The 8,989-nt window shown below is 48.9% G+C and overlaps 1 protein-coding gene across 1 annotated transcript in view; it reads left to right on the top strand.

The window, feature by feature from the left end:
* The first annotated feature begins 5,745 nt into the window (after positions 1-5,745).
* The window catches only part of TFCP2L1 (transcription factor CP2 like 1), an 88,301-nt gene continuing 85,057 nt past the window's right edge, over positions 5,746-8,989 (top strand). Inside the window, exon 1 of the mRNA XM_049889061.1 lies at positions 5,746-5,883. Within this exon, the coding sequence (XP_049745018.1) occupies positions 5,822-5,883 (62 nt within the window). The 5' untranslated portion in view covers positions 5,746-5,821. The remainder of the gene's footprint in view (positions 5,884-8,989) is intronic.

Genomic DNA, 8,989 nt, shown 5'->3' with positions numbered 1-8,989 from the left:
AGTCCAAGCTTATTCTTATTTACTCTCCTTTGTAGGTGACTTTTCGTTTTTCCCTAGCTGCTCGTAAAATTCTGTCTTTATCTTTGGTTTTGGCAAGTTCGATTATAACATGCGTTGGTGACTTTCTTTTGAGATCTATCTTATGTGGAATTCAATGAGCATCTTTGGATAGATATCTTCTTATCTTTCATGATTTCAAGGAAATTTTCTGCCAACACATTTTCAACAATTCTCCCTGTATTTTCTGTTTTTCCTCCCTGTTCTGGCTCTCCAATCAGTTGTGGGTTATTTCTCTTGATAGAGTCCCACATGATTCTTAAGGTTTCTTCATTTTTTAAAATTCTTTTATCTGATTTTTCTTCCAATATATTAGTACCAACTGTTTTATCTTCTGTCTCACTAATTCTGCCTTCCACTTGGTCAATTCTGCTCCTCTTACTTTCTATTGAGTTGTCTAATTCTGTAATTTTATTCTCAATCTTCTGAATTTCTGATTGCTGTCTCCCTGTGGATTCTTGCAGCTTATTAATTTTTTTGCTATGTTTCTGAGTAGCTTTTAATTTATTCAACTCCTTTATCTGTGTGTTCCTTGGCTTGTTCTGCATTTTGCCTGATCTCCTTCCTGATGCGTTGAAGAGTTCTGTATATTAATCTTTTGTATTCTGCATCTGGTAATTCCTGGAAGGCACATTTATCCAGAGGATTCCTTTGATTCTTTGTTTTGAGGGCTTGTTGAATTGATCATGGTCTGCTTCTTTATGTGATTTGATATTGACTGTTGTCTCCGAGCCATCTACAAGTTATTGTATAAGTTTATTTTATGTTTGCTTACTGTATCGTAGCTTCTTGTTCTGTTTTGTTTTGATATGTCCAAATAGGCTGCTTGAGTGAGCTAGCTTGATTATTTTCACCTTTGAAGCTCTAATGTCCTGTCACTAGATGGCTGGAGCTGTTACTAGGCATATGAGCCTCGGTTTCCATTCACTTTTCTTGTATGGACTCAGCTCAGGTGTCCAGGTAGTTGGTCTTCAAGTGCGTGGTACAGACTCTGTCCCACAGTCTTAGGGAGGCAGAGGTGATTGCTGTAGGTACAGGTATCTGGTTGCAGCCAGGGGTCATGCTCTGAACAAGGTAGGGAGCTGACAACTGCCCCCCGAGTGTCTGTGAGGAAAGCGTGTCCCTCTTCCCTAGAGTGCACAGGTGGGTGTGTTCTGCAGATGGACCATGGGTACCCAATGCTTTTGGTTGTAAGGACTGTGAGGTACCACTTATCCTTGGACCTCAGTTGCAGGTGGCTGGGTGACCTGAGTGGAGCCACCAGTCCTTAGGCCCCTGATGTGGGTAGGTGAGGACCTTGTTTAATAGGCACCCACCTCTCCACCACACAGCTGAAACAGTTGCAGTCTGCCAACAAGGGCCTATTCTCCTGAAATGGGCCCACACAGGTCCATGGAGTGGTAAAAGGTATTCAAAGCCCATGGATCATTTGTGCCTGGTCAGGAGCCACTTCTATCCTCAGCTACCCAGCTTAGTGGAGCTGGCAGGTTACCTTTTTCCCCAGTTGTAAATTTATTCCTTCTCCAAGGTTGGGAGAATGGCTCAGGGCATACAGCAGCACCTATTTCAGGCCTAGGGAAATCTACAGCCACTGAAGCCAGCTTGGGGACTGGGGGCATGGTAAAATAAACGCAAGTGCTTAGCTTTTGCCAAGAGCGTTCTTCTTCTCTTGTTCTGGAGGTGTGAGTAGGCTGTGCGGCTAGCTGTCTCTCCCTGAGGAAGCTGCTCCCAGAACGCTATCGCCAGCCCCGCCGCGGTCTCTCCAGGGAATGGTGCCTGAGAGTTCCTGGTGATTCAAGTTTGGCAATTTCTTGCCACTTTTGAGCCATCTCTCCCTCCCCCCTCTGCCTAGTCTGTTTTCTAACTTTGCCTTTGATGTTCAGGGCTCCTAGCTTATCAGAATTATAATCGTTTCACTTGTTTTTTTGGGTCTTTGTTGTAAGAGGGATCACTGGAAGCATCTGACTCCCCCATCTTGGCCCCACCTCCTGATTAAGCTATTTTTATTTGGGTTTTTCTGTTACCTGCAGAATGTAACCCTAACAGGCACATGGAGTTTTTGATCAACTACAGGTAGTCCCTGACTTACGTATTCGAGTTATAGTGAACCACACTTAGGATTGTTCTTTTTTTTTTTTTTTGCATCTTATCATTAGTAATACGTGCTACATACAAAGTTGCAGTGCATAATGTGCTGATGTTATCACCCTCAGATGTTCAATTTTATGATTTACTGTTCAAAACACTGCCATATAGATTTAGTTTCTAAACTAAATTAGGGGCTTCAGTTGCTTGAAAACATGGACCTAAACTCTAACCACTTTTCTGAAGTCAATAGGCAGATTCAGGAAGCAGTGAGATGTTACTGCAAAATATATGAAGAAAAAAAGAAAAGGACCATAGAGACAACTTGCACCAGTTTTGACTAGAAACTCCATGCCTATTAACACGAATAATCCAGAAGATTCAGACCTGTCCACATATGGAGTTATTATCATAACTGACAAAATGCCAATGTCATCCAACTCTTCTTCATTGTGCAAGTAAGTTTTTATGATTTGTGTGTTTTTTAATGTATGTGTGTATTAAAATATATTCATAAGTTTATATGTAATGTTTCCAATTCCCAAAGACAAACATTGGATTTTTGAAGACACAGAACTCACAGACCCTGTGATTATGTGGTTTATTAGGGTAATAATAGGCTACAACTCAGGATCAGGATCAGCTTGGAAGTACAGGATACAACTCAGGAGACAGGATACAGTTCTTCAAACACAGCAGCTTCTAACCAAGACAGCTCTCAGCTTCTTAGCCATGCCCACAGGCAGGCAGCCCTTCTCTCAGCTGTGCCTGAGGCAGGCCTTCTCCCCACTGAGCCTGCTGCCAGGACTTCTCTTAGCTTCTGCCCTGCTTGGGCGAGTGGTACAGCTCTTTAGCTCTGCTGAAAAGTGCCCGGAGGCACCCCACTCCACCAGCAAGCTTCCTGCCGAAAGGCGCTCAGCTTTCTCAAGCTTGACAAGCCCACTGCAGCTGTCTCAAACAGTCTTCAGTATTACAGCTCTCTCTTTTCTGTGTCTAGGAGGTTTTCAGCACAGGCACCCCTGTCCAAAGGATGCACTATGCTCCAGACTCTTCTTGATGATAGTAAGGTCCTCCTCAACCTCCTTGGGATTGGCCTTACATTCAATTTCAATGCATGGCCCAAACCACAAATTGACCAATCCCCCGGTAAACCACAAATCACTCAATTTGCATAGCAATCAACTAACCCCTGCAAAGTCATTTAATCCTACTGGGTGGTTTTATGCATCTTATTTGCATAGTAGACTAACCAATCCCTTACAAGACTGTGGCCTAGCTAATCATTTTGGCAGAACTATAAGCCCAAGGCCACAAAGGCCATATATAAAGGAAATCCCTTGCACTACATGGGGGTTGACTCAACAGCAGATAACAACACTCATCTGACCCGTCTGCTTCATCACAATCCTGAAACTAAACCTTAATGTCACCCATTTTACCGGTCACAAAACTAAGGCTGAAAAGGACTAAGGGACTTGACCAGAGTATCAGTTCTCTGTTGCTATGAAGCAAGCTATCCCACAATTTAAATGGCTATCCCACAGCCATTTACTTGCTCATACATCTGCATTTTGGGTAGGGCTTGGTGGGGACTGCTCATCTTTGTTCCATGTGGTGTCTGCTGGAGCAGGCCCATTGGAAATCCAAGCTTGAACACCTGAGGGCCTCCTGGGCCTCACTGTATATGGTGATCCAGAGCTTCAGGAGAGCAAAGGCAGAAGTCACTAGGCCTCTTAGAGGCTAGCCCTGAACTGGGATAGCATCACTTTTGCTGCATCTTGTGGTCAAAGCAAGCCATGTGGCAAGCCTAGATTGAAGGGGAGGGGAAACAGGATGTTGGTGCATGTCTTAGTTACCTAGTGCTGTTATAACAGGAATACCACAAACGGGTGGCTTTAACAAACAGAAATATATTTCCTCACAGTTTAGGAGTCTAGAGTTCTAAATTCACGGTGTTGGCTCTAAGGGAATGCTTTCTCTCTCTGTTGGCCCTGGAGGAAGGTCCTTGTCTCTTTGAGCTTTTGCTCTTGGGTGATCTTCATGTGGCTTGGCATTTATCTTCCCACACCTCTGCTCCCTAGCTTGTTTGTGTAACCTCTTTCATATCTCAAATGTACACCCTACGCTAATCCTGCCTAATTAACATAACAGACAACCCATTCCCAAATGGGATTATAACCACAGGCACAATCCATTGCCATTGAGTCAATTCTGATTCATAGTGACCTTATAGGACAGAATAGAACTGCCCCATAATGTTTCCAAGAAGCAGCTGGTGGATTCAAGCTGCTGACCTTTTGGTTAGCAGCTCAACTCTTAACTGCTGCACCATCAGGGTTTAGAGGTTAGGATTTACAAAACATATTTTCTGGGGAACACAATTCAATCCATAATAGTGCCCTTTAGACCAAGGGAAGCGAAGGAAGCAGGAGTGGACTGAGGGAGTGTACATGCAGGTGTGGTGAAAGCTTTGACTGGTCCCACCGGGAGCCCATGGGCTGAAATGGCTTATCAGCCTTGTCCCCCCCAAAAAACCAAACCTGTTGCCATAGAGTCAACTTTAGAGGACAGAGTAGAACTGGCCCATAGGGTTTCCAAGGAGCGGCTGGTCTATTCGAGCTGGTTAGCAGCCCAGCTCTTAACTATTATGCCATCAGGGCTCTGCCTTGTCTCCAGTCAGGCTGAAATGGCCAGACTTTTATATTCCTGCCTCGATAGTCATCCTACCTGGATATCATTGGGTCTTGGGCCACAGGAGGAAGGGTGTGGCCTTAGACGGAGTGGCTATCTGCAGCAGAGGCACTCCCTGAGGGTGCTTAGGACTGTCTGCTGACAGCACTCCTTGCGGCTAGGGCAGAAAGTCCTTCCACCAAAAGGCATCAGAACGGCACATTTCCATGTTCCTTGAAAGGCAGTGGGAAGCGGTAGTCCTTGAAAGCTGTTTAGAGGAGCCAGTTGGAAGTTGTACCTGGAGGGACCGGAGCTGGGAGGACAGGGTGGGGAAGGGCTTTGCCCACGTCCATGGTTGAGGGAGCTGGGGGTTCTGGGCCCGGATCTCCATGGGACCTCATTCGAGTCAATTAACAGCGAGAGTAACAGTGCGTCTGTCTCCTCTGTCCCGGGGCTGTGCTATGTATGGAAAGGGGGATCCGGATATCACCTGGGTGTGGGCCATGGCTTCATGGAGGGCCACTCCCTCCTCACTGGCCCCCTTTGCACTCCTGCGCCCTCCAACCCATTGTCAGCACTGCTGCAAGCCGAATCTTTCCAAAACCCAAGTTGGAAATGCGACTCCTGGGCTTCAAACACTTCAGGGGCTTCCCTTCATATTTAAAGTAAAATCCCAGCTTCTCTTATTCCGGACGGCTGCGGGAGTGTCACCTGGGTGCCCCTAGGGTGTGAGAGAGGAGCCGGCCCCAGCCCGCGGCTGCACCGCCCCTCTCGTCCCGCGGGCCAGAGGACCCGCTCGCTCTGAGGAGGGGCGGCACACAGGTTAGCTCAGGTGCAGCGGCCACTGGAGAGCCGCCCGCCCTCGGCGTTTTCTGGGGGCGGGCCCGCTGCGGCCCCGCCCCACGGGCCGCCCATAAATGTGTCTGCCGGCCGGCGAGGCCAACCTGGAGCGCGGTATTCAGGTGGACGTGCTGCCCGCGCGCAGGTCGGCGGCGCCCGGGGCTCAGCCATGCTGTTCTGGCACACGCAACCCGAGCACTACAACCAGCACAACTCCGGCAGCTACCTGCGGTAAGGGCCTGCGCCGCCGGGGCCGGACGGGGCGCAGCCCTGGGGCCCGAGCGAGGTCGGCGGGGTGACTCGCACTCGCTGACGGCTTGGGCGCCCCTCGATGGTCCCCGGGCGGGGCGAGGAGCTGGCGGGCCCCGGTCAGGGGCTCCGGTGCTGGGCTCTCGCCTCCCCGGCGACGGCGAGGTCGCTGGAGTCCGCTTTTCTCTCGGGGCGTCGGGGCTCGGCCCTTGGGAGACAGAGGGAGGGTCCCCCAACACACAGTGCCTTCTGGGGACGGACAGACGCACCACGGCGGGACCCGAGCCCGGAGTTCGGGACATGCCCGGGAGGCGGGCGCGCAGAGTGTAGCGCCGGCCCTGGGCTGCTCCCCCGGCGACCCCGGGCGGGCTCGGGGCGCGCACCTGCTGGTTATAGCCCACCCCAGCTCTTTCCCCTCCTTCCCGGCTCTCTTCCCTCTCGTGTCGGAGAAGAGATAGCTTCGGCCCTCAGTCTGGTGCCTGTCCGGGGAATCCAGTCCCCTGCTCTTGGCCCACTCCCTCGGGGCCCTGTCCTGTGCCCCCTGGCGGGCCCAGGGGCGGTGGGTACCGAGCGTGACCCTGGCCTCCAGACCTAGCAGCCGACCCAGAGGCTCCCGTCCCCTCCCCGAGGTGGTCTTGGCGTGTATTTGCCTGAGGGCCGCACGTTTATTGCCCTTGATAGAAATCTTTCTTCTTCTGCAGGGATTTGACTAGTGCTCTTCAGAGGGAAAAGTAAGTCCTGCCTGTTTTGCAAAGTTTTCTCCGATCCCCTGAATCTACCTTTTAAGAAAGTAGGACCCCCGTTGGATTCAGTTCCTGGAAGATTGTTTTCGCGTGTTTTGCAGCTGGCTGGGTACTAATGGGCAGTCGTTTCACTTTTTGAACTTGCCTGGACCAGCTTTAGCCTGTCTTTATTTCCATCCTAGTCACAGTTTATTAAATGTGCCTAATTTAACCCAAAGGGCATTTGGTATGGGCTCTGGGAAAGTGCTTGGTGAGGCCGAAGGAGTCGCAGGGCACCGAGGGCCTCAAGGTGAGAGCCATCCACAATGATCTTTTTTAGCCCCCAAAAGATACTTGTGAATCCTGGTTTCTGATAAGTATTGGTTCAGTAGTCCCCCCTGAAGACATCCTCCTTCCAGAAAGCAAAGTAATGAGTGGATTTCCCTGATGTGTCTGTTTTTTATTCGCCAGCCCGAGGTTTAGGAGATGGTAGAAGTCTAGGGTGAGGATGCAGGCGTCCATTCACTGACACTTATTTTTGTTCATCTGTGTGCTAGAGTTTTAGTTTTGCGGAAATCTTACTTTGTGGCCGTTAAGTATGTGGCCATACCTCAGAAATGAATTTGAAGGTGACCCTGGGCTGAGGGTGAGTGTATTTAAAATGTGATGCCGCTAGGGAATGACCCTCCTTGGGGATGGAAGGGAGGTACTCTGGTGGTGTGTGGTTAAAGCGCTCACCTGGTTACTGAAGGCTCAGGGGTTCACACCACTGGCTGCTCTGTGGGAGAAAGACGTGGCAGTCCACTTCCGTAAAAGTGTACAGCCTTGGAAACCCTATGGGACAGTTCTACCCTGTCCTGTAGGGTCGCTATGTGATAGAGCCAGCGGCAGCGGGTTTGGTTTGATGCATGGGAGGAAGTTTCGCCATCTGCTACTGAGATGATAACTTATTTTTGGAATATCTCAAATGCCTTTTAGGATTTTGGAATTGCATTGAGGAGAGGAGAAAGTATTGAGTTGGAGTGAAAGGTGCTATTAAAGCCATACTAGTTTCTGAGGTCATTTTGGGACCATGGATAGAGAAGTGGCTTTTATTTCACTTACTGGAAGCTGGGGCTTTTGCTTCAGTGAAGGCCAAGGCTTGGGAGGGGCACAGCGAATATGCGGCTGCTCCTCATGCCCTGACTGGAGGAGTGAAGATCTGGTCCTTTTCCTTGACTTTTGTGTCTTATTTTTGGCCCTGTCCTCACTCTGTGAAATGTCTTTCTACATGATGTCTGACCTCACCAGGGTAGCGGCCTTTACTCTCTTCCCCCTTCGGTTTGATGTTCTCATGACGTTTATCCCTTGGCAAATAAGGATGCCAGTCCTGAAACAGGTTACTGTTGAGTGATGGCTCTAGCCACCCACCCCCCCTTTTTTTATTTAAAGGCAGCAGCTCATGGATTATTAACATGGTCTGGGCAAACATGATGTTATGCAATCCCCAGGCGAGCAGGCTTGCCTACTGACTTCTCCATGTTCCTAGATAACCACACTGGTGGGAAGTGTGCCCCTCTTTGGAGGAAGGAGACACGGTGCTTGGGAAGCCCAGACAGCGTTACGCAGGCAGGGCTCTGGCTGAGGAGGCCCCCGTGGGCAACTGTCCCAAAAATGTGCCCGAGGCCAGGCTTTTCCTTGAGAATTGGTTAGACATTGTTGGGGTGTGTGCCAGGCTTGTGTTTTAGAAACGCTCATTTATTGTGTTGTATGAGGAACAGATTGTACCGGTGACTTTGCTGTTTAAACAGTGAAGTGGGGTCAGCTAATCTGATCCATGACCCAGGATACACACCAAGGGAGGAGGTTGATCAAGATAAAGGCACTGGCATTTTTTTGGCACCTGTTTCCGTACTGCTTATAATTTATAGGTCTGAAGTCTCTCCTGCTCGCGGGACATTCAGGTTCTCAAGGATTTTTTTTCCCCCTTGTGAGCTCATTTAAAAAATATGATTTAGAAATAAGTTCCCTTAGTCGCATGCTGATGTAATGCTGATTAATCCTTGGGCTTCTCAAGAGCTTCCATTTGGATAAGAAAACAGAATTGAAACCTTCCTTCCTGATTTACATTTAGGAGAGATTAGTGTGACCCTTAAAAGGGGCGGGGAAGGTGGTGGTTTATCAGCGGGTTGTACTGTTTTAGAATGGCTAGTAAGTTTAGTAGATGTCTCAGGCTAGGAGAGGGAAACGGTTTCTGCGTTTGCATAGTTTATGGAGCCCCTGGGGCACACATAGGTGTATTGGTCTGAGAATTGTCCGATAAGTATGCTACTTTATTAAAAAAATCAAAATTGTTCTTTTTCATTTGCCAGACCAGGTTTTCATTG

Source organism: Elephas maximus, chromosome 6 (assembly GCF_024166365.1).
Source record: "Elephas maximus indicus isolate mEleMax1 chromosome 6, mEleMax1 primary haplotype, whole genome shotgun sequence".
Classification (NCBI taxonomy): domain Eukaryota; kingdom Metazoa; phylum Chordata; class Mammalia; order Proboscidea; family Elephantidae; genus Elephas; species Elephas maximus.
Note: the sequence above shows the minus strand (reverse complement) of the source record. Positions and strands in the feature narration are given on the sequence as shown.